This window comes from Microcaecilia unicolor, chromosome 3 (genome assembly GCF_901765095.1).
Source record: "Microcaecilia unicolor chromosome 3, aMicUni1.1, whole genome shotgun sequence".
NCBI lineage: Eukaryota > Metazoa > Chordata > Amphibia > Gymnophiona > Siphonopidae > Microcaecilia > Microcaecilia unicolor.
The window spans coordinates 52262095-52287919 of NC_044033.1; the positions used below are offsets into that span (position 1 = coordinate 52262095).

The window sequence follows — 25825 nt, forward strand, 5'->3', positions numbered from 1 at the left end:
ACGCTAAGAACCCAACAGGTGCCATACCCTTTTAGCCTGCGGCTCCCTCCGTGATAATTTGTCACCTCCCCTCTCTTCCTCTCCCTCCTTCGTTATTTCTCTCTCTCTCCTGTGACCTTGTCCACTGTACTTTGTACTATTGTTTGCTTATTAATTATTGTACGCCACATTGAGCCTGCCCATGGGCGGGAATATTGTGGGATATAAATGTCATAAATAAATGATGAGTCTTTTGTAGATAACATGACTGCCTCATCAGTGGTGCTACCCCTGCGGAAAACTGTAATGCCCTTGGCCAATGCCTAGTGGTCAAGCCTGTTCTATACTTAGGTATGGTAAATGCAAAAAACTTACCGCACTTTATTAAAAGGGCCCTTTATTAAATAAACCCCTTAGAGTGTAAACTATCTGGGGCAGATATACAACCTGAAATATAACTTTTCTTTAGCTTATCACTTGGAAAGGCATAGAATCACATCTGAAGTGCAAATCCACAAGCCTGCCTCTCTCACACATTGATTATACCCACAACCCTAACCCTTCAATTGACACACACTAACTTTTCCCTCCCAGGAAAGTTGAATTTCTAAAATATTTGCAAAAGAATGCAATTAGTGTCAAAGATTACAACTCATTCAAGTCTTTATTTTTGTATTGAATATTGTTGAAACAGATTCTTACTTTTCAAATATAATTTGACTTCTCAGTGGCCTGCTTAACAGTAGCTTGGGCAAGTTATCCAGAAATCCTCAACCACTGTACTAAGTTCCAGCACACAGCATTCTAACTTACAAGCTAAACCAAGTTTTATTCCTGATGCAGTAAACAAGTGCAAGGTACTGCACTGTCAGAAAGTGTGTGCTGTCAGAAAAAAACAGTGCACACTGGTGCAGTAATATGCAGCTGATTGCCACATTTTGAGTAATTTTCTTCCTTCCTGTCAGTGTGTGATCAGGGATTTGCTCATGTACTAACAGGAAGGGAGATTTTAAAAAACAACAACACACACACACACACACACTCACAAGCAAGCCAGATTCCCAATTTGTTTTCCTGAATCCCTCCTCCTGAAACTCTTGATGCCCTCCAACTGGGCCCCTGGATCCTCCTCAACTCCTCGGATCCTGATCTCCAAACTCCCCAACAAGCCATATTGGCAGTGAGTTTTTTTTCTAGCAAAAAAGGTGCCGGTACTCAAATGCTAGGCCACCCTTCAGGGGTGAGGTAATCACTGAGGGGCCCACCCCACAATAGCCAAGCCCTCTGCAACCAGTCACAGAATTTATGGCAAGGGATAATTCGTGTGTAGAGCCTGAGCTCTTTCATTAAAACTTGGGGTCCATGGGTCAATTGTAGACAATGGAAAAGGTGCCGGTACTCAGTACCCCCAAGTACTCCCTCCAAAAAAGCCCTTCATATTGATAACCCAAGAGTGTCTCCCACACTTCCCACCACCAACCACACTCCACCAAACCTGCTGACACTCTCCCCCTCCTCCACATATCACTGAGTTAAGAGGTAGGAGCATTCCTGCCTTCTTGCTGCCATCTTGAAAAATAAGCAGCGCATGACCCCATGTCTGTGTCAGGGGAAGCACCGTATCAGGTCAATCTGCCAAATAAGACAATTGTTGTGAGATCGGAGGTAGTGGGTCTTGAGGAGCCCTCTTGGACCACCCTCCGCTTCTGCACTGCATCTTCATGCCAGTCTGAGCTGGTAGAAACATTCAGCTCTACAGAGAGTTAAAAAATCTGTGCTAGATTTTAGAACAGGTTTTTTTTTTTTTACATCTAGAGACATTTTATATGCAGTAATTAGCATGTGTTTTGATTTGCCTGTTGTGCTACCCTTTAATTCAGTGGTATTACGTTGATATTCCCATACTAATCTTTCTTCCTGCACTGGGAGTAAGAATAGAGCAGGAAAATCAAGAGTAAACCATTGTGCTAATGGACAGCGCAGCTTAATGCATCAGTCCCACAGAGAGGTATTTCCTTTAGTCTGGGGGGTTTTCCCCCCCTCCTCTCATCTCAGAGTCTTCTGGAGCTTTGCAGATCTCATGTGAAAAGGAAAAAGCAGGATGGCAAACCAGTTTACCAGAAAGGTGACAATGTTTATGGAGTCATCAGACCACCCTAATATGGAGCGTCATCTCTCCATCCAAATCACAAGGTATAGATATTGAAAATAACTGATTCACGATAGTCATAACTGAAACAAAATTAGTGAACAAAAGTCCTTTTATTAGAACTAATCCTCATTCATTGGCGTACTCATAAATAGTTGGAGAATTGCTTTAGTTCTTCTGTGCAGCCAATTTTGTGAGGAACATTCAATCATTTAAACTACTAGCAGTACGGTTATTCACGTGAACAATGAAAACTGGACAGTCTGAGCATCCCTTGAGCAAAAACTTATATATGTTTCATTAAATCCAAAAGAAAAGTGTGAAGGATAGAAATTAAGAGAACAAATAAATACATTAATAACAGTTTGGTATACATAACATAGAACAGTATGATTTGGCAGTAGATTTTTTACAATATACTTCTTCAAAATACAATGATTTTCATATCAAATAGACAAAATCCTTGCTTTCTCACATTTCATCAACCATGAAGGTTCATACTTGCAGACTTATTAACAGTAATTGACAAGCATAGCTTGACAATCCTTTTATGGGATAATTACCCAACCTTTTTTTCACTCAAATAATTACATTTCTGTACATGGAATAGCTGAATTTGGCTCATGCAATGTAGTGGAAGTTATACATTTCTTAGCTAGCATCTAAAATAGATGTTTGTTTTTATCCTGACAATCGTGTGCATTTTTGGGTTTTGTGTTGTTTTCTATAAATTATACTGATTCTACTTCAAGTGGAGCTCCTGATAAGCAAAGAAAGCAATTTGATCTCTTTGATTGTACAGTAGAGTTAGAGGCTGAGTTGACGTGGGGGGGGCTCATGTATTCAGACTGATCCAGAGATCACTTTACCCTACTGCATGCTTGGACTGTACTAAGAAAGGTGGGACTGCAAGTGTTTGCAGTGGGGTAAAGCCAGGACTGGATTTATTTCTATGATTACCAAAGATAAAGAGAAGTCTCTTTATGAGGTCACAGTATTTCTTAGCCTTACAAACTATTTCCTTTCTTATTATTGCAGTTACCCACAGACATCCCATTTACAAGATTTAAGGAATTTCTTTCAGTTACTGTAACAAAATAATTAGTGTTTCCAGGGTCTCTCTTTCCCTGGGTAACATCATCTCCAATGCATCATGGGAGTTCAAGCCTCTAAAAAAACCCTTGTCATTGTTCTTTAAATTATAACATTTTATTTCACATACAAGACATTTAAACATCATCACAGTATCTGAAAAACCTATAACAAGGTAAGATTTTATTTTGGTTATTTTCATGGGGCAGTAGGTGTGTGGGTTGTGAGACTTTTGCCTTAAACAATCAAAATGCAATCTTATTGTAAACCAAAATTAGTTGAGCTGAGAGGATTACATATTCAGTACCGATCGTCATCTCTGTATGACTAGGGATGCATATGAAATATGTTCTGTTAAACATGAAACACCCAGGCATGGCTGTGCTGTTCTCCATCCTCATTGGTTCGCTCTATTTAGCTTCCATGAGTCTTTAATGCACATAGGACTGAAAACTGTGCAACACGTATAGCAGCGTTGTGATGAAGGCAAAAATCTGAAAAAAAAATGGAAAAAGTAAAGCATTAAAGAATGTACTCTGAAACAGCAATTAACTGTGCTGTATCCATAATCTAAATACTGTAGTTTGTTCTCTAAGGGCTCCGTTCAAAACTTTTGAGTCTATTCAAATTATCTGACCACTGTTTATCTGCGAAGATGAGAAATGCTATCCAGTAGGTTCCCTCGAACTTTTTACAATTGTCTTGCACTAAGTCAATCATTTCCAGAGAACTGCATACAGGGACCCTTTGACTAAGCTGCAGTAAAACGTGGCCTGCGCTAATGTGGGCAGGTGAAATTGGTGTGTGCTGGGCCATTTTTAACATGGTGGGTAAAAAGGCTATTTTTTGAATGGGGCGGTAAATGGCCATGCACTAAAATTAAAAGTAGCACACGTTAGCCCTACCACTGCTCAGTAAAAGGACCCCATAGTGAATGTGTAGCATTTCTAGGCCACTATAAACATTTACATTCTAGAAGGATAAATTATACTGTGGACCTTGAGATGGAGTTTTCATGTGATCAAATGCCTAAATAGAAGGAAAAGGCAACAACTTAACAAAGGATCTAAATTTGACTCAAATAATAATATTTTCACTGAGATCTACAAGGGAATGCATACCGAATAAAGTGTGAAAAATGTATCTTTTGGGTTTTTATTTCAGACATTTTCAATTTCTGCTGTTATAGGGAGGGTTCCTTTTACTAAGCTATGGTAAGCACTAGCATGTGCTTACGCAGCTTAAAAGAGCATGTCTGCACGTGTGGTTAGTGCATGAGCCTGCACTGGCGTCGGCGTGTGTTTTACATGCATGCCGAGGCCCCCTTTTACCGCAGCTAATAAAAGGGCCAGTCTTGCATTCCTTCAGGAAATGGCTGGGCGGCAAGTAAAGCACTTGCCGCATGGCCATTTTGGGGGGGAAGCCCTTACTGCCACCCATTGAGGTAGTGGTAAGGGCTCCCATGCTAACCTGGTGGTAATCGGGGATTACCGCCGCGTAGTATCCAGCGCTACAAATTTGTGTAGCGACCAAAATGACGGAGCGCTAGGGGTGGGAAGTACCGCCGGGCTGCTGAGGAAGCCCAGCGGTACTTTCTAAATAGCGAGTGGTAAGCCTGTGTTGGGCGTACCACCGCTTCATGAAAGGAGCCCTAACTTGTGTTAATGGCTGTACTCTAATGGCAACATTAGTGCATGGGAGGCCACACAGATCCACAACAGAGTAGATGCAAGAGAGAGCAGATCCAAACCCAATGTATAAAATGAGGCCTTTATTTAAAAATACCCAACACGATCCATGTTTCGCCCATGCACGGTCTGCATCAGGGGTTACAGTACACCAAGGAGAAGTGCCTGGGATACACACTCCCACTTTAAATGTGTTAGTACTCAGCACAACAGTTTGAAGCACAACTAAGCATAGGCTCTGTCCTTCACAGCTGCAGCCACTCCTCCCCTTTTGCTTCCTTCTCTATCCCTCCTAAATAGATTACAGCCAGGTATGGCAGTTTCCCATTCACGAACCTCATTGATGGCCACAACGTTCAAGTTCATTTCCACCAACAAGGCTTCCAGATCAGGAATTGTGTTGCCTAGACTGTGAGTATTTGTGCTCAGAGCCTTCCAGAATTCTTTGGTTGACTTGCTTGGATTTTATATAGTTTTTGGTCTCTTCTCCTTTTTTTGGGTGATAACGCTATTTAAGGTGTCTCCTTTTATTGTTGCTATTATTGTAATGCTTAGCTGGTGCCACAGAATATGCAAGTATAAAATATAAGAATAAATATACATATACATATGTATATTTGTCTTGTACTGCTCAACTGCTGTATTATATTGCTTCAATTTGCCTTATTGTGCCTAGACCATTGCCGATGCTGGCATGTTGCCTGCTCTGCCCACCGTCACGCATCAGCAGTGATGTTCTTATTCTCATTTACAAAAATTATACCATGGTGGCATTTAGTTCCTTTGTTTTTTATCTTATACTAATCAACTGCTGCATTATATTGCTTGTCTCTTGTAGAAGCTGTTACCTGCCTCATTGTGGGCAGACCATCACGGACACTGACCTGCTGCCTCACTCCGCTTACCCTCGCATACTGGTAATGATGTTATCATCCCTAACTACAAAAATTATACCACAGTGGTATTTCATGCCACAGGTGCAATCCAAAGAGTGCACCCAAGGAGAAGGTCATGTTCCTTGAGACGATAACTAAAGCTATGTCCTGACTGTCCTTCTCTGCTCCACTTTGATGGTTGCTCTTCTTTTCATCTTTCCTCAGACTGTGTCCAGGAAAATGACAGCAGGCCAGCCTATCCCAGTCTTCTGGAGCCATCGGCCAGATCACTTTCATTGCCACGCGGAAGACTTCAGTGTAAGATGTTTGACTGCTTGTCCCACGACAGGGTCACCCAGCATCTTACTTAACACATACACTCTAACCGCTATTACACTCTCCCTCCTTAACTGTCATGCCATAAAGAAAAAAACTGCGGCTATTCACGATCTAGTCTCTGGCTCTACTACTGAAGTCATGGCTTTGAACTGCGACATGGCCGAGATGGGGAAAAGAATCAATTCTCCTTCAGTGGCTGCTCCCATACTTTTTGGTCTTGTCCACCTCACATGCCTCGTGCAAAGGTAGTGGGGTAGCACTTCTGTTAACAGATCGTCTGGCTCCTGCTGAAATCTACTCTGACCAATTTTCTTACCCGGAAAGTCTCCTTATTAAACTCTTCCTCCCACTTCCTATCTCTCTCTTAGTTCTTTACCTCCTTTCTTCATATGATGCTTCTGCTTGGGAATCCTTTTCACTTACACTGGCAACCACTGTTACTTGATTTCCAAACGTGTTAATCCTTGGTGATTTTTCACACTAATAATCTGACTTGTCCATAAAACAGGCAGTTTCTTATCCTTTTATCTGACTTAGATCTTGTACAATGTATTTCTTTTTCCGCTCATGTGCTGGTCACATCTTAGACTTAATTCTGACCCATGACAAATCTTTTTTGAGTCCCGACAACTTTTCGACATTCGAAGTTCCATGGACTGATCACTATCTCATTACTTTTCAGCTAACGCTGTTGATTCCTCGTGAGCAAACCCCATATGGCTGTATCATTCCTAAGTCTTATAAACATAATAACCTACTCACTATGAGCCCTCTATGCTCTCTATTCCCCATCTGATTTTGACTCCCAATCATTATCTGACAAGGCTACAACATATTCAGATTAATAGCAGCGGTGTGATCCACTTTTACTCTCTTTGCATTGGTTACCAATATTAGCTCATAACAAATTAAAAATTCTATGTTGGTCTTTTAAGATACTCCATGGAATGAGACCATATTTTTAAAGTGTTTTCGATTAATGATAATCAAGTTTTAATCTTAATGGTCAGCACAACTGAATAAACTTATATTCCTTCTGCTTCATCAATTAGGTTAGCATGCTCTTGTAGAATAAAAAAAATTAACACAGTTGATCTCAGTTTTTGGAATTCTCTTCCACTTTTTGAGAATTTAATGTTGCTATCTGAAGTTTCATAAATTGCTAAAAACCTAGTTTACTTTTTATTACAAATTGGTTATCAGTAGAAATCAAACAAAATAAAACATGGAAAAGAAAATAAGATGATACCTTTTTTATTGGACATAACTTAAGTTATGTCCATTAAAAAAGGTATCATCTTATTTTATTTTGTTTGATTTCTATTGATAACCTTAAGAGTGGACTAACACGGCTACCACACTCCTCTACTATTACAAATTGTAAACTGCCTGGAGCTTTCAGTGTTGACTGTATGTAAGAGTTTTATATTGTATTATATCTCTAGTCCAAATCTTTAAAGGGTGAACTTACTGAGGCAGCAGAATCTACATGGTAAGTAACACGGTTAAAATTGAACACGTTTCCCTCATTTTGTTCGTATACTATTGTTGCATTGGCTTGCAGGCAAGCAGCACTCAAGTAAAAGATAGCAGTGATCCCATGGTAAATAACATCCTGGAAGAAACAAACAGAAATACAATTTCAATTACGAAACAAAGAATCAGTGAAAGAGAGGCCAAACATCCATTTATAATCCTTGACTCAACTCTGAGTCTAGTGGGTAATTCTTTTAAAGTGGGTGCCTCCTTTTAGATACCCAATGACTGTTCCCTCTAAGCTGAGCAGAAGTTCTCCACCTACAATCTTGCCAGTGGGGGGTGTTGTTTCACTATCACAATTTCAGTAGTGAGGGACAGGCAAGCTCTTCGGAACTCCAAGGAACCTGCCTGTCCCTAGTGATTGAAAACACAATATTGAATCACCGAACAACCATTAGGACTCCCGCTCAGTGCCTGGTATCGAGGCACCTAAAATCTAGGTGCCCACACATAAATATGATGTAACTGCAGGCACCTATGGCACATAACTTACAATATGCCGTAGATGGTGTATATAAGTGGCATAACTGCCCATAATCCTCCCATGCTCTGTCCATGTGAACGCCCCTCCCCCTTGTATTTACTCACACCCTTCCAGAAAGGCGCTTAAGTGTTTTACTGCTACTTAAGCGCTGCTGTTCTGGTCATTTAAGTGGTGTATAAATGTGGGCGCCCAGTTATGGATTTGCCCTGCTAGTGACTTGACAGTCATGTTATTTTTGAGCTCCCACCCTGCGATGACAAAGCAGAAGTTACAGCAGCTATCTGAGAACCAGGGAAGCCAGGGTTCAGATTTCACTGCTGCTCCTTGTGATCTTGGACAAGTCATTTAACCCTGCACTGCCTACAGTAATGTGGATACACTGATTAATGCTGGAATGCCCACACTCTGCCCCCTCCCCAACATACCCCCTCCATACAAAAACTAAAAAGATTTTCTAGCACACAGCACACGCCGATTTGAAAATGACTGCAGGACACCTGACTGCCATTTTAAGATGTGGTTAGCATGCACTAGCACTTATCACAGCACTATTTATGTGGTTACCTTATGTAGTTAAGCACTAAATATCGGCACTTAACCACATAAGTGCCAACTCTGCCCCTAGATCGGCCACAAAATAACCGGTTTTGGCTTAGGCACTGTCTAGTTAAGTGCCACTGAACAGTGGCGTAGCTATATGGGGCCATGGGGGCCTGGGGCCCCCGTAGATTTGGCCCTGGACCCCCCCCCTGCCAATGACCCTCTCGACCCCCCCCCCCTCCTGCTGCCAAAAACAGAAACAGAACGAAGCCTTGCACCGGAAGAAGAGGACCTTGGCTGGCGGGGATTGGGGTCCCCCGCTAGCAAAGGTAGGCAAAAGCAGCTGCAGGGGAGGGTTGGCGGCGGGAGGGGGGGGCCAAGAAGGTCGTCGGCAGGGGGGGGTCAAAGGTGGTGGTGGTGGCGGCAGCGGGGGGAGTTCGACGGCACCATGGGGGGGGCCAAAATGTGCTCCCTCACCTCAGGCTCTGGACCCCCCTCCCGCCGAAGTCTGGCTATGCCCCTGCCAATGAATATGTCCAGTTAGACCCAGACAAGCAATTTAGATGGCCAAGAGCCTCTGCTGGCAGTTTAAATAGTTTTGAATATTGACCCCTCAGAGATCTGCTCAGCCCAACCTGAGTGCTGCTTAGAAATGGTTGTGACAGTCACACTGAAGATAATCTTTTTACCCTGCTGCATTTTGAGCTAGAAGTGATTCAGTCTAAGGAGAAAGTTATCAATGTGGGCTACCATTAAGACAGGTTATTTTACTGTTAACCCAGTTATTAGTGACTAGGCCTCATTGTATAAAATGGGATGTGCGGTAAAATAGCACAAGTTTGCAGTAAAATAACACATCATAATGGTGACCAACATTTAAAACTTCCCCCTTAAGCTTGTGATTCAGTGCTATGACTCTTTTGTGTGCAAATCGTAAAAATCAAATGAGTTCTTTACATAGTAACATAGTAGATGACGGCAAAAAAAGACCTGCACGGTCCATCCAGTCTGCCCAACAAGATAAACTCATATGTGCTACTTTTTGTGTATACCCTACCTTGATTTGTACCTGTCCTCTTCAGGGCACAGACCGTATAAGTCTGCCCAGCACTATCCCTGCCTCCCAACCACCAGCCCTGCCTCCCACCACTGGCTCTAGCACAGACCGTATAAGTCGGTCTAGCACTATCCCCGCCTCCCACCACCGGCTCTGCCACCCAATCTCAGCTAAGCTCCTGAGGATCCAATGAGACAAGGGTTACCTGTAAGATTTATTTCATCCCCTTCCCTAATTATTCTTTGTTCTGTTTTCAATCCTTGCTAACTAGAGCAGGCAAGGACAGCCATGTGACCCACACTCCTTCTGACTAGACTGGACTCAAAAACATGTTTACACATTTAGCGCGATTTGTTGGGCCTGCTTTGACTGTCTTTTTCTGTTGTTGCCTTTGACTGTTCAAGTCTTCCATTTCCCCTATTAATTTCATAAAATGCTATTGTATCGAACAGTATCTTGGATTTTTAAGATTACCGCTGCAGTTATTGCAAGTTGTGGAACGTAAAATGACTAAGGAGTCCTCAGAAGCTTAGCCGAGATTGGGAGGCGGGGCTAGTGCTGGGCAAGACTTCTACAGTCTGTGTCCTGAAAATGGCAGATGCTAATCAAGTTAAGGTATACACAAGAAGTAGCACATATGAGTTTATCTTGTTGGGCAGACTAGGTGGACCATGCAGGTCTTTTTCTGCCATCATCTACTATGTTACTATGTTACTATGAGTGGAGGAGTAGCCTAATGGTTAGTGCTGTGGGCTAAGAACCTAGGGAACTGGTTTCAGTTCCCACTGTACCTCCTTGTGACCTTGGGCAAGTCACTTAACCATCCATTGCCCCAGAAATAAAAGCTTCAAGGTACTTTTACTAAGGTGCGTTAACAGATTTAGTGTGCGCTAATGATCAGCACATGCTAAATCCATTAGCACACCTTAGCAAAAGGACCAGATTGTAAGCCTACTAGGGACAGAGAAATTACCTGTATATAATACATGTAAACTGCTTTGGGTTGAACCACAGAGAGGTAGTATATTAAATCTATGACCCCTGATCTCCCTTTTTCTAGTGGTTGCTGGCAGATGCCCTCTCACCCGGGTTTATAAAACTTGTGCAACAGTTGCTTCAAAAATAGGAACAAACATTGGAGCAAAAAATATTTTGTTTGTAGAAATCAAAAACTTTGAATAACTGCAATCTCTTGAGAGGAAAAATAATAGTTCAAAAGCGCATGCCCTGGACTTAAATATTTGGCAGTTCTTCTCAGAGCAATTAGTAACAAGAGATTTAAAGGTTATCAATAGAAATCAAACAAAATAAAACATGGAAAAGAAAATAAGATGATACCTTTTTTATTGGACATAACTTAATACATTTCTTGATTAGCTTTCGAAGGTTGCCCTTCTTCCTCAGATCGGAAATAAATTAAATGAGAGAAACAGACAGCCAAAATTCGTAACTGGACGCCCACTTTTCAGACAAGCATTGCATGGTCAATGGTACCAGAACTGAAACAGGCAAGTTCAGAAACTGATTACTTATTCAACAACTTAGGGATCCTTTTAACTAAGCTGCGGTAAAAAGGGGCCCTGTGGTAGCGGCGGCTGTTTTTACCGTACGCTGAGGCCCTTTTTACCACAGTGGGTAAAAAGGCCGAAACAAGAAACGGCCACGTAGTAAGATTGCACTTACCGCGTGGCCATGCGTGGGGGAGCACTTACTGAGGTGGCGGTAAGGGCTCCCGTACCAACCCAGCAGTAACTGGGTAGCGCATGGCACTGCCCGATTACCGCCGGGTTAGCACTTGTGCAAATGTTTTTTTAATATTTCCACTAGCACTGGAAACGCCGCACGCTGGGGGTGGAAATACCGCCGGTGCCCGCATTGGGCCGGTGGTAGCTCCGGATTGGTGGACAGTGAGCCCGTGGTGGGCTTACCGCCTCTTTATAAAAGGGCCCCCTTAGATCTTTAACATGATCTAATACCCATAGTTATTGAAATTGCTTACCACTATCCTCCAGGTGGCACAGTTGTTTTTGTGAAATCCGAAGAGGTACACCATCAGCAGTATCAAGGAGAAGACAAATGAACTCACTGACACATACATAACCCATCCTTGGCTCACTGGTATTAGGACACGTGAAGCAGCTACGAGGATCCATACCCAGCCTCCACATATCTGTCAGAAGAAGACCAATGCATTTAGTTACTGAGGAGTCGTCTGCTTTCTGTTTCTTTGTAGAAAGAAATGTTGGTTTCTCAGATGGTAGACCTACAAGTTTTGCAGAAGTTTGTGATTTTGTGACATGTTATAGAAACTCAGGTTGCATTTATCAGTCCAGCCATTTCACACTGATAGCAATTTTCTAAAGGCTGTCCACTGTCATGGCCAGTCAGGAGAATTGAACATTTGCAATTAACATCATAAAAATATTGGGGTCGATTTTCAGACTTCTATGTTTACCATCTACTGTACTGCTAAGTGTATGTCTGCTATCCATGGAATTTTATGTTTAAATCATTTTTATTGATTTCAAAATGTTAACGAGGAACACAGATGAAACCATAAGCAGAATTCAACAATACAGTTTAAGTACCATCTCATTTTGTTCCCTTCTCCCCCCCCCCCCCCCCTCCATCCCTCCTTACTACTACTACTACTTAACATTTCTAGAGCACTACTAGGGTTACGCAGCGCTGTACAGTTTAACAAAGAAGGACAGTCCCTGCTCAAAGGAGCTTACAATCCCACCCCCACCCCACCCCCGTTGCTTGTATATGAATACTTTAACAGTACAGTTTCCGAACAAATACTGAGGAGTGCAATCAAATGTAAAGAGACAAATTAGGCGAAGTTCAAAATTCTACTACCCTTTAAAGGCTCAGTATAGTGAAACATAAAGTCGTAATAGAAGCTTTTATTGTAATTCTCACAACAAAGTAACATTATCCGTAAGTATTCTGCCACCAAGCAAGCACTCATGAATCTGATCTGCTTTTATGTCCTTATGCAATTCCTTTGTCCATTTCAAAGCTCTTTTTCCATAGTCCAGGGGCGTAGCCAGACTTTGGTGGGAGGAGGGTCCAGCGCCCGAGGTGAGGGGGCACATTTTAGCCCCCCCCCCCCCGGCACTGCCGACCCTCCCCCCCCACCATTGCCGACCCCCCCCCATTGCCGACCCACCGCCACTTTTGACAACCTCCCGTCCTCTCGACCCCCCCCCCCACCCCACAAACCCTCCCCCACTGTCGCCTACCTTCGGTTTTGCTGGCGGGGGACCCCAGTCCCCGCCAGCCGACGTCCTCTTCATCCTGCAGACAGTGAAAAAAGTCTTCGTTCTTCTGTTGCATGCTAACGTCCTGCACGTACAACGTGCAACAGAAGACTAAAGACTTTTTTCACTGTCTGCAGGACGAAGAGGACGTCGGCTGGCGGAGACTGGGATCCCCGCCAGCAAAGCCGAAGGTAGGCAACGGCGGGGGAGGGTTCGCGAGGGGAGAGGGTCGTCAGGAGAGGGGTCCAGGAGGAAATCTACGGGGGCCCAGGCCCCCTCAGGCCCCATGTAGCTACGCCACTGCCATAGTCCACTTCATTTGTTGCCTCATGCAGGGCCACATGACGAAAGTGAAGTGGCATGTGTGTGTGAGGTTTAGAAAGACTATTAACATGAGTCCTTTTACTAAGGTGTGCTGAAAAGTGGCCTGCGCTGGTGTAGACGCGTGTATTGGCTGAACTACATATATATTAATCAAATCTATGATTTGGGTTGATTTAGCCTTATGTGCTCATTTTCATCAAAAGAGACACTGGAGATTTCCATCATGTGTTTACCAATAAGGATTTTTCTAAACATTTAATGCTGAAATGGGAGGAATTTTCCCAAAATAATCAACAGCATGTAGACGACCCCCTGTTTTCTGGGAAATACCCAAAGTGGTCCTGTGAAGAGATTTGATAGCTTTTGTCAGTGCACGCAACAAAAAAATTATACAAGATATAGTGGTCCTAAAAAAAGCACTGCGTAGGATGAGAAGGGTACTGAAAGGAGGGATTTGTCTTGAGAGTGGAGGTTACGGGTAGGAACATAAGGGGAGGTGAGGGTAGAGAGGTAAGGAGGGGCTGCAGAACAAGTGCATTTGTAGGTTAGTAAGAGAAGCTTGAACTGTATGCGGTACCTGATCGGGAGCCAGTGAAGTGACTTGAGGAGAGGGGTGATATGAGTATATCGGTCCAAGCGGAAGATAAGACGTGCAGCCGAGTTCTGAACGGACTGAAGGGGGGATAGATGGCTAAGTGGGAAATTCAACAAATCACAAGTTGTTCCATGGGTAGAATCGTCGATGTCAGAGACATGTTGTTCCAGAGTAGTAGTACGACGCGTAGTTTCTAACAATTGCATCTCCAATGATGCCATCTGGCCTGATATCCTGGCAAATGGGGATCTAAAGCCTGCACCACAGCTGTGGTAAGTTCTGCAATGTGTTCCTCTGCTAAAGGCAAAGTTGGTGTAGCCTCCTCCGCCATCTTGCTTTCAGCCGGAAACGGTTCCTTTTTCTCTTTTTTTTTGTTTAGAAGCCATAGATTCACCCGATTTAGTAACAAATCTGTCCATATGATGTTCTTGCAGTAAAAAAAGGTACATTTTGTAATATCAACTGGTCAATGCCATCAAGACAATAATGGGAAAGAGTGAGGGTCCTGGAGCAAAACTGGAGCACAACCTGCATCACATAATCTCCATCCATGGATTTTTAGCTGTTATATGGATACTGGAAGGTTGAAAATATATCCAACTGCTCCACCAATTTTGGTTTAGTGAAGGGGCGGATGGAGGGCAGGGTAGCTATATTATCTAGATAGAGGAAATTTTCAGCCTGTATCCGGATAAGCTATATGTTTACGTCTATTGAATAGGAAACCTCACTTTTAAGCATATCTTCTTTCACAGCTCTTCAGAAAGTGAATTCCACAATTAAGGAACCATGCAGCAGAAAGTCCATTGATGCCCTGATTCCAGTCTAAGTGTAGTTGGTGAAGAGACAATCACAAGTTACTCTGGGAAGACTGAAGGGTGTGCACGGGAGAATGTAGAGAGAGAGCAATGTTGTTAAATAATAAAGGATGTATGTACACAGGATACACAAATCCCATAAAGAATTCAGAGCCGGTGTGCTTCATTTAGCAAAGGTATAATACTCATATAATCTGATTTCTTGGCACCCTAAATTAGTTTTACTGCCATATTTTGAGTTAATTTGAGCTGTTGATGAGTGTAAGTGGGTAACTCTGCATAAAGCAAATTACAGTAATTAAGCCATAAGAACATAAGACTTGCCATACTGGATCAGCCCAGATTCCATTTAGTTCAGCATCTGGTTTATGGAATTTGTCCAAACTTTTATTAAACACTTAAATCTAATCCAACTATATTCTCCAGGGAAAGTACTTGGCAAGTAATTGGCTCATAATATCATGAACATTTATTGCAATAAAATAGTTGATTCATAAACAGTCAAGTAGCTGTAGCCTCTAGACATTGATTTAAGTGATTCTGTGTTGTGTCTTCAGCCATATCAATAGATATCAGCTGAATATCATCAACATATAAACAGCACTTACCCTATATACTGTTCTCATACTGTGGTTTTTCCATTGCAATATTCAATAGTTAGCTGACCAAGTCCAACATTCAAAGAGAAGATTCAATCTCTTAGTGTCCAGTTGTGTAATACAAATAAGTAAAACAAATAGCTTACTGCATGCAGTCAGTTGAAACAAGAGATTAGCAGGATGAGACTGTCTAGATTAAATGCTTCTGTTCAACAACCACTGACAAAATGGGGTGTTGTCAGCTACACAACCTCCGCAGGAGTAGATGCAGATGAATACCGAAATTGAAGAATGTCAAACCAGTGAAAAGCTAATGGGCTTGCAAGTGGAAGGGGAGAATGAGGCTGTGTGAAGCCTTGCTTGCTGTGCTGAAAGACAATATGGAGCTTTTCTCCCTGGAAAGAGGGATGCAGAGGACTACTTAAAAGACTCTGGAATTGCCCAGTAGGATCAAACGTTATTGGGCTGAGATAACAGCAACATCTTAAGAAGATTAGAGAGAAGGGATCACATGCAACATTGAACCCATTGATGCAGGATTTCAGGTCTCAAGTGCTAGAAACAGGTCAGGTTTTCAGGATCTCTAATGAATATGCATGAAGGAGATTTGCATGCCTGTTGCCTCCATTGTATTCAAATCTATCTCATGTATGTTCATTAGGTAATGGATCCTTGAGATATACACAAACTCAAAGGAAAGGAAGATGAGAGCTTCCTATTCTAGACAGCCCTTAAGGAACTTTGATCTAAATATGAAGGGAACTATTACAATGGGGATACATTTTGTAAGGAGGAAACTATGCCAAAGTAATAAAAAGTCTCCTATTTTATAAAAACTAAAAATAGGCAACAACTTGGGACTAGGAGACAATTTTTCTCATTAGCTCTATACACTGAAAATGCTGATATTTATAGCATATATCGAACAATCAGAAGTGTCACTCAGGATTAAAATCTTTCACTGAAGCGTCCAAACCATAATCGTCATAAGTCTAATAGCAGTTCGATTCTTAATATAAACCATCTTCAATTTTAATTATATTTAAAGTACTTTAACAGCTCTTTGATGTTAGATGATTGTAAACTATCTGAAGATCCTATGCCACAATTGAAAATGTCAATTACATCTTTGGTGTTACCAGCATTAGAACATGAGATGTTAACTCAGAAGTTGATGGAAGGATATCTGTGCACCTACCCTATATACTGTGTATATATTGTGTATCTATTTTCAACCAAAGGTTTGGGAAATCCACTAGGTCAAGCAAATATCTCGATACACAATTCAGTTTTGGAACCTTTGTCTCAGTTCTTGGACTATTTTTTTTTTAAACAGGGGAGTATTAAAGTGTCATCTTATTTTCAAGATCCCTCCAGTATGTAGCATATTTTGGAAAATCTTGGAGAGGAATCAGAATCAGTAGGGCTCGTAATTATGGATGTAGTATCATTATACATATATATACCACTAGATGGTGCTCCAGAGATAAATCCTGAAGTATTAGTTCACAGTAATAAAACGCACAACAGTTCTCTCTAGTATGTTTATGGCATTTAAGATTTATGAGTTTATATGTTTGTTAATGTTTGATGGATGTGTTTTATATTATGAATGTTTGTACTGTAACCTGCTTTGATTTTAAAGCGGGATATAAATCCATGAAATAAATAAATAAAAGATTGTATAATTGTATTTAGCCCATCCCCATGGCATTTCTTCAGAATTTGTATTGAATATGGATGAGTTGGTCATTAAGCACTACAATGGGACCCTTTAACAGCAGCACTTAAAAACTGGTCTTTCCAGCACGCCAAGGCCATTTTTAGTGCCACAGTAAAATAGCTGATTTTCTAGTTTTGTCGTTAATGTTCCACTATACAGCAGTGCAAGTTACAATCACATTAAGTGGAGTGGAGGAGTAGCCTAGTGGTTAGTAGAGTGGACCTTGATCCTGGGGAAGTGGGTTCAATTCCCACAGCAGCTCCTTGGGACCTTGGGCAAGTCACCTAACCCTCTATTGCCCCAGGTACCAAAACTTAGATTGTGAGCCCTCTAGGGACAGAGAAAGTGCCTACATATAGTGTGTACAGCCCTGTGTAGTCTAGTAGCACTATAGAAATGATTAGTAGTGATACTCTTTCAGATGTATCTTTTTACACAGGAGGAAAAGACTTCAGAAGCTTAGCATAATACAAAAAAATTTCAGGAACCGAGCTCTTTCTTCATCAGTCAGAAAAACCTCAGTTTAATAGCTCTTCATTGACTTAATCAATTCTTTTTCAAATTTTCTGGGTTTTCAACTATCCCACTAATAAGAGACAGGCACATTCACCCTTTCATTTCAATTCATTGAGGCAGTAGAAAATCCAAACAGCAACTTAATTTTAAATTGATTGCTGCTCGACAGAATACCACCGGATACACTTCCTCAGGAGCTGTCGATCAACCACTGCCACTTTGCACTGCCCATGAGCTGCTTTAACTGTTCCTTACTAGCTCTAACTGATTAGCATAAACACATCCACTCTCCACCACCACCCCAAACATGCCCCCTTAGAAAAAATAAAGAATATTTTTTAGCATGTGGGTAGTGTGCGCACATTTGAATCTTCCCACAGATTGATGCCTCAGCAGTAAGCCTTTTTAAGCTGAGGTTCACACATTTATTTATTTATTTATTTATTTATTTATTTATTGCATTTGTATCCCACATTTTCCCACCTATTTGCAGGTTCAATGTGGCTTACACAGTTTTGTTATGACATATTCATTCCAGGATGTCAGTTACAATTCGTAATGTACAAAGATTAAGAAAGGGTAATGAGAAGGAGGGTATTAAGCAGGATAGTATAGAAGATGGACTTTAATAGCTGGGTGAGCTGGTAGGTAGTTTTGTAAGGTTATGGGTTCTCTTTGTAGGCCTCGTTGAAGAGATGTGTCTTCAAAGGTCTGAGAAAGTTAGTTATTTCATCAATAGTTTTCAGGGCTGTAGGTAATGCATTCCACAACTGCGTGCTCATGTAAGAGAAGGTGGTGGTGTGTATCAGCTTGCATTTTAGTCCTTTACAGCTGGGAAAGTGCAGATTGAGAAATTTGCGAGCTGATCTTCTGGCGTTTCTGGGAGGCAGGTCTACGAGGTTTAGCATGTAGATTGGGGCATCTGCGTGAATGATTTTGTATACAATCGTGCAGATCTTGAACGCAATGCGTTCCTTGAGTGGGAGCCAGTGAAGCTTCTCTCTTAGGGGTTTTGCACTTTCATATTTAGTTTTTAACTTTTTAAGCTGAGGTTCACACATGTTAGTGCTTACCCTATGGGCCCTGTTTACTAAGCTGCACTGTAGGCATGCTGTCATTTTTTGCATGCACTAACACTAGAGACACCCATATAGTCATATGGGTGTCTCTAGCATTAGCTTGTGCTAAAAATGCTAGTGCACCTTAGTAAACAGGGTCCTATGTCTGTTATGCTGGTGAATATTATGAGCAAATACACAGAATGGCAATGGAGCTGCTTTGGCCCCCTCAGTAGCTATGTAAGGAGTAGAGGAATAGCCTAGTGGTTAATGAAATGGGCTTTGATCCTGGTAAACTGGGTTCAATTCCCACTGTAGCTGCTTGTGACGCTGGACAAGTCACTTAACCCTCCATTGCCCCAGGTACAAAATAAGTATCTGTATATAATATGTAAACTGCTTTGATTGTAACCACAGAAAAGTGGTATATCAAGTCCTGCCCCTTAATGTGTCTTGTTTCAAGTCTACCTTGCTATATCCAGCTTCAGTGTTTACTTCAATTCTTTTTTAGAAATGCTTCTTGGATTATGTATATTTTTTGTAATGGCTTTGTTGAGGATCTTACACAGTCTAGCCATTGGCTCAATTCTTTGAAATCCAATTTAGAATTTGTAATGAGCCATAATCAAAAAAGACTGAGCTTTTGGACTTATGTATAACCAAGAAAGAGGGTAGATTATTTACTACTCTATCATAAACCAGTAGAGAGGAATCATTTTTACAATTTCATAGTCTTCACCCATATCATTTAAAAAAAAGTCAATTTTTATGGCTTTTGTCAAATTTGTATTACTATACAGGATTTTCAACAGCAGTCAAAATAGTTGACATCATTCTTCCTTGAATGGAGATATCCAAAGACAGCTATTAAAGAAGCCTACTTTTGCAAGGCTGGCGCAACCCGGTAAGCATGGTAAACATGGCAGTGAAGTGCTGACTTTTGGGATGGGAGGGGTGCCAAAAACCAGTACAAGCCGTGTTTACCCTGTTGCTCCAGGCTATTCTCCATTCCCTCTGCTGGTCCGGTATCTCTCCGATCACCTTCTCCCTCCATCCCTCCCCGGCCTTGCACAGTCTAACATCTCTCTCTCCCTTCCTGTCCCCACCTCTCCCAAGTCCAGTGCCTTTTTATTATTATTATTAGCATTAGCATTTCATGGCAGGGAAGTAAGCAAGCTGCTTCAACCAACTTCGGGGGGGGGGGGGGGGGGGGGCTTCTGTCAGCCACATCCCACTCTTGAGGAAATAAGAAGTTGCTTCAGAGGAGGCAGGATGTGGCTGATGGAAGGCCCTCGGGATTGGCTGAAGTAACCTGCTTACTTTGCTGCCATGATGCAGAAGAAGCTTACATGCAGAAAGCAGATAAGGTAGGAGAATTTGTTAAATTAATGCTGATCTATTGCGCTGAAGAATATTTGAATGTATTCAAAGATTGGACACTAATTTATATCATTGTTGCAGGAGCCTCTACCCTGATAAACAGAAACAAAACATGGTCATATTGGGGGGGGGGGGCGGGGCTGCCTGAATTTATACTACATTATCTAAAGATAAATGCTAGTCACTATTTATTTTGAAAAGTTTATTTTAAAAATACTTAAAAAAAAAAGAAAGAAAGACCGATGATGAATTGAGTGACGATTCAACTTTGAATACTGAATATAGAAGCATTGGCTGAAGTCACTATCTGATGGTCCAGTCTTCTTATATATGTTTATGGAAGTAGTGGTGGGATCCATTCAATTAACTTAAACATATGACATGCTAGTGTGCTATTTCTTTTTTGTTGTTGTTCTTTTGTTTTGTCTTGTTATGTTTTTTTAATTTTGTGACATTTTTCAAAATCCAAATCAAGCAATTATACTTCTACAGAAAGAAGATTCTCAGAGCAATAATATTTATAAAAGAAAAATATCTATCCTCTTAATATGCAGTAATATCTCCTAAAGTCCACTGTAGCTAGTGAGCGTTAATAGCATCATCTTGAAGTAATTTCAATGGTACGTTTATATGACACTTGGAAATATGTGATATCATGGTTTTGGGGTTTATTGGTTTTGTTTTTTGTTTTTTACTTTTCCACTTACAACTTAATATGTTTCCTTTTCTTTAAAGTAAATTTTGAATTTGGATTGAATACTTTTTCTCTTTCCTAGTAATATTATATATTGCTTATATTGCTTGACTGCTGGGTTTATTTCAGAATATGTAATACAGAGTTTAACTTCTGCACTGAAAATGATGAATTTAAACTTGATGTGATAAGTGGAGGCAGTTTATAATCCATTTGATGTTTCCATCCTATTCTTTTAAGATAGCTCCAATGAGTAAAATGTAGCCAGTATCTGGGTCATCTCAAATATATTAAGAATATAAGAATAACCATACTAGGTCAGACCAATGGTCCATCTAGCCCAGTATCCTGCTTCCAACAGTGGCCAATCCAGGTCCCAATTACCTGTCAGAAACTCAATTAGTAGCAGCATTCCAGAACCATAAATAGTAACAACATTTCAGAACCCCAAATAGTAACAACATTCCAGAACCCCAAATAGGAGCAACATTCCAGAACCCCAAATAGTAGCAGTATTCCAGAACCCCAAATAGGAGCAACATTCCAGAACCCCAAATAGGAGCAGCATTCCAGAACCCCAAATAATAGCAACATTACATAACATAAGTACATAAGTAGTGACATACTGGGAAAGACCAAAGGTCCATCTAGCCCAGCATCCTGTCACCGACAGTGGCCAATCCAGGTCAAGGGCACCTGGCACGCTCCCCAAACGTAAAAACATTCCAGACAAGTTATACCTAAAAATGCGGAATTTTTCCAAGTCCATTTAATAGCGGTCTATGGACTTGTCCTTTAGGAATCTATCTAACCCCTTTTTAAACTCCGGCAAGCTAACCGCCCGTACCACGTTCTCCGGCAACGAATTCCAGAGTCTAATTACACGTTGGGTGAAGAAAAATTTTCTCCGATTCGTTTTAAATTTACCACACTGTAGCTTCAACTCATGCCCTCTAGTCCTAGTATTTTTGGATAGCGTGAACAGTCGCTTCACATCCACCCGATCCATTCCACTCATTATTTTATACACTTCTATCATATCTCCCCTCAGCCGTCTCTTCTCCAAGCTGAAAAGCTCTAGCCTTCTCAGCCTCTCTTCATAGGAAAGTCGTCCCATCCCCACTATCATTTTCGTCGCCCTTTGCTGTACCTTTTCCAATTCTACTATATCTTTTTTGAGATACGGAGACCAGTACTGAACACAATACTCCAGGTGCGGTCGCACCATGGAGCGATACAACGGCATTATAACATCCGCACACCTGGACTCCATACCCTTCCTAATAACACCCAACATTCTATTCGCTTTCCTAGCCGCAGCAGCACACTGAGCAGAAGGTTTCAGCGTATCATCGACGACGACACCCAGATCCCTTTCTTGATCCGTAACTCCTAACGCAGAACCTTGCAAGACGTAGCTATAATTCGGGTTCCTCTTACCCACATGCATCACTTTGCACTTGTCAACATTGAACTTCATCTGCCACTTGCACGCCCATTCTCCCAGTCTCGCAAGGTCCTCCTGTAATCGTTCACATTCCTCCTGCGACTTGACGACCCTGAATAATTTTGTGTCATCGGCGAATTTAATTACCTCACTAGTTATTCCCATCTCTAGGTCATTTATAAATACATTAAAAAGCAACGGACCCAGCACAGACCCCTGCGGGACCCCACTAACTACCCTCCTCCACTGAGAATACTGGCCACGCAATCCTACTCTCTGCTTCCTATCTTTCAACCAGTTCTTAATCCATAATAATACCCTACCTCTGATTCCATGGCTCTGCAATTTCTTCAGGAGTCTTTCGTGCGGCACTTTGTCAAACGCCTTCTGAAAATCCAGATATACAATATCAACCGGCTCCCCATTGTCCACATGTTTGCTTACCCCCTCAAAAAAATGCATTAGATTGGTGAGGCAAGACTTCCCTTCACTAAATCCGTGCTGACTTTGTCTCATCAGTCCATGTTTTTGTATATGCTCTGCAATTTTATTCTTAATAATAGCCTCCACCATCTTGCCCGGCACCGACGTCAGACTCACCGGTCTATAATTTCCCAGATCTCCTCTGGAACCCTTCTTAAAAATCGGAGTAACATTGGCTACCCTCCAGTCTTCCGGTACTACACTCGATTTTAGGGACAGATGCATATTTCTAACAGTAGCTCCGCAAGTTCATTTTTTAGTTCTATTAATACTCTGGGATGAATACCATCAGGTCCCGGTGATTTACTACTCTTCAGCTTGCTGAACTGACCCATTACATCCTCCAAGGTTACAGAGAATTTGTTTAGTTTCTCCGACTCCCCCGCTTCAAATATTCTTTCCGGCACCGGTGTCCCCCCCAAACCTCCTCCTCGGTGAAGACCGAAGCAAAGAATTCATTTAATTTCTCCGCTACGGCTTTGTCCTCCTTGATCGCCCCTTTAACACCATTTTCGTCCAGCGGCCCAACCGACTCTTTGGCCGGTTTCCTGCTTTTAATGTATCTAAAAAAATTTTTACTATGTATTTTTGCTTCCAACGCTAATTTCTTCTCAAAGTCCTTTTTTGCCCTCCTTATCTCCGCTTTGCATTTGGCTTGGCATTCCTTATGATCTATCCTGTTACTTTCAGTTGGTTCTCTTCTCCACTTTCTGAAGGATTGTTTTTTGGCTCTAATGATTTCCTTTATCTTACTGTTTAGCCACGCCGGCTGACGTTTAGTCTTTTTTCCCTTTTTTCTAATACGTGGAATATATTTGTCCTGAACCTCCAGGATGGTGTTTTTAAACAGCATCCACGCCTGATGCAAGTTTTTTACTCTGCGAGCTGCTCCTTTCAGTCTTTTTTTCACCATTTTTCTCATTTTGTCGTAATCACCTTTTCTATAGTTAAACGCTAGCGTACTTGATTTCCTAGTTTCACTTCCTTCAATGCCAATATCAAAACCGATCATATTATGATCACTGTTATCAAGCGGCCCTCGTATCATTACCCCCTGCACTAGATCATTCCAGAACTCCAAATAATAGCAACATTCCAGAACCCCAAATAGTAGCAACATTAATGCTACCAATCCTAGGGAAAGCAGCAGCTTCCCCCATGTCTCTCAATACCAGATTCCTCCAGGAACTTGTCTAAACCTTTTTTAAACCTAGATATGCTAACCGCTGTTACATCTTGATTGTTGTAAAATAGGGGCCATTATTCAAACCAATTTAAAGACCAAGAGAGGCTTCTAGCCGTTTAAATCACTTGTGCAGAACTATTCGGGGATATTCAACAGCTGTTAACTGGATAGTGCTGCTGAATATCCCCTCTAACCACTTATGCTGAAACCAGCTAATTTGTGGGTAGTCCGGGGTGGAGCGGAAACTTAGCTAGTTAGCAGCAATTTTCAGTCCACTAACAGGCAAAGTAACTGCGTAAAGTTAGGACGGCAAAATAGCTGTTCTAACTATGCGATGAGTTAACCAGGCACTGGTCCAAATATCGTCCTGTGCTCGGTTAACTTCCAGGTCGGCAGACATACCTAGAAATTCAGTGTCAGGAGCCACGCATGCCTCAGCATTTAAATCCAGGGTTAGTTTAGCCTGTGGCTGGATGCAGCTTACCAGCCACTTACCGCTGTGGGCTGAATATCAGGCCCATAGGATGAAATGTCTGGATCTGTAACTTCTTTAATGTGTATCAGTAAGTGCAAATTTTCCCACCTTCTTTCACCAAGTTGAACGGACAACTAGATTACATTGATTCATTAGTATTATGACAAATGGATTATGTTGTTTCATAGTATTGTTTTTTGTTTTTGTATATATATGTAATTTGCATGATTTTGTGTATATTTTTTTCTTCTCTGATTTTGGCAGGCCATTTTTCAAGAAGGGCAGTGTTGTGTACACAACAACCTTTCTTCCTCTCTCTCTCTCTCTCTCTCTCTCTCTCTCTGAAGTCCAAACTAGGGCTGTGTGACAACCAGAGATGCATATAGCTGCTAAAAAAAGACAAGCAAGGAATATGTTCTTCTGTGTTTTTGGGGGGGGGGGAGGGGGGAGAAAGGGGGAAGGTGGAGACCAAGAGGTAAGGCAGTGTGTGGGTAGAGGGAAGGAGCCAGGAAAGGAGTCAGCTGGCAGGTGAGGCAGGATTGGAGTTGACAGGAAGTAGTACAACCTGGGATGGTTTGAGAACATGGTCCAGCCCTACATTAGTATTCAAAACTGTCACCCTGCCTTCTTCACCACCCTGTCACAGCCCTTCCTTTCACTGCCCAGTGAATCATTTGACCACATTACAATAACAAAGAGCCTGAATGAGAGTTCATGGAGGTTAGTACCTATTCTAGATGCTTTGACAGAAGGTTCTTCCCAACCAAACCCAATACAGAAAACCCAAAATAGCAACAAAGACCAGAATCTAAAATGCTCCCTCCTATACTCTTCTGAGTCACTGCTTGACATCGATGTGAGAGAAACAGGGTGAAAAGGGGACAACTGTCAACACCCAACATTTTGTGATTCACATTTCTCATTTAAGAAATGCATACGTATTAGAGAGTTAAGCCTGTTCATCTTCTATCTGCATTATTTTTTAGCTTACATATTTAAATATGTAGCAATATTTTCCCAAGTATGAATAGCAGGTAAAACTGGGTGTGACCCTGCCTTTCTGGTTCCTTTGGCAGTAACAAAAAAAGAAGCAGAAAAGAAAATTGAAGGGTGGAGAGAAGACCTGCTGGTTTTCCCACACAATTCAGTCATTTTCCTGCACTGATTAATTCAGCCTGCACCTTGTTTCATTATAGTTCATATATCGTCTTTACTAGTCAACTCCTGCTTTACCAAAACCCATCCCATCCGAGAATAAGGAAAGAAACTGCATCCTTTTAGATACTGTATGTAATTGAAAAAACAAAGGGTTGAAATATAGAATGCCATCTTTTTTTATTTACTTGTAGCATTTGTATCCCACATTTTCCCAACAATTTGCAGGCTCAATGTGGCTTACATTTGCCGTAATGGCGGTTGCCATTTCCGGGTAATAGAATTACAAATGGTAATGTGTTAAGTTGTATACATACATGGTAACATACATGTAACATAACATACGTGAACAGATCATGGTATA

The 25825-nt window shown here is 41.5% G+C and overlaps 1 protein-coding gene across 1 annotated transcript in view; it reads right to left on the minus strand.

Annotated features, from left to right (window-relative positions):
• Window positions 1-3079: 3079 nt before the first annotated feature.
• MALL (mal, T cell differentiation protein like) overlaps window positions 3080-25825 on the minus strand; it is a 46989-nt gene continuing 24243 nt past the window's right edge. Inside the window, exons 2-4 of the mRNA XM_030195919.1 lie at window positions 11742-11912; window positions 7594-7737; window positions 3080-3714 (exon numbers count right to left, since the gene is read on the minus strand). Coding sequence (XP_030051779.1) covers window positions 3652-3714; window positions 7594-7737; window positions 11742-11912 — 378 coding nt within the window. The 3' untranslated portion in view covers window positions 3080-3651. The remainder of the gene's footprint in view (window positions 3715-7593; window positions 7738-11741; window positions 11913-25825) is intronic.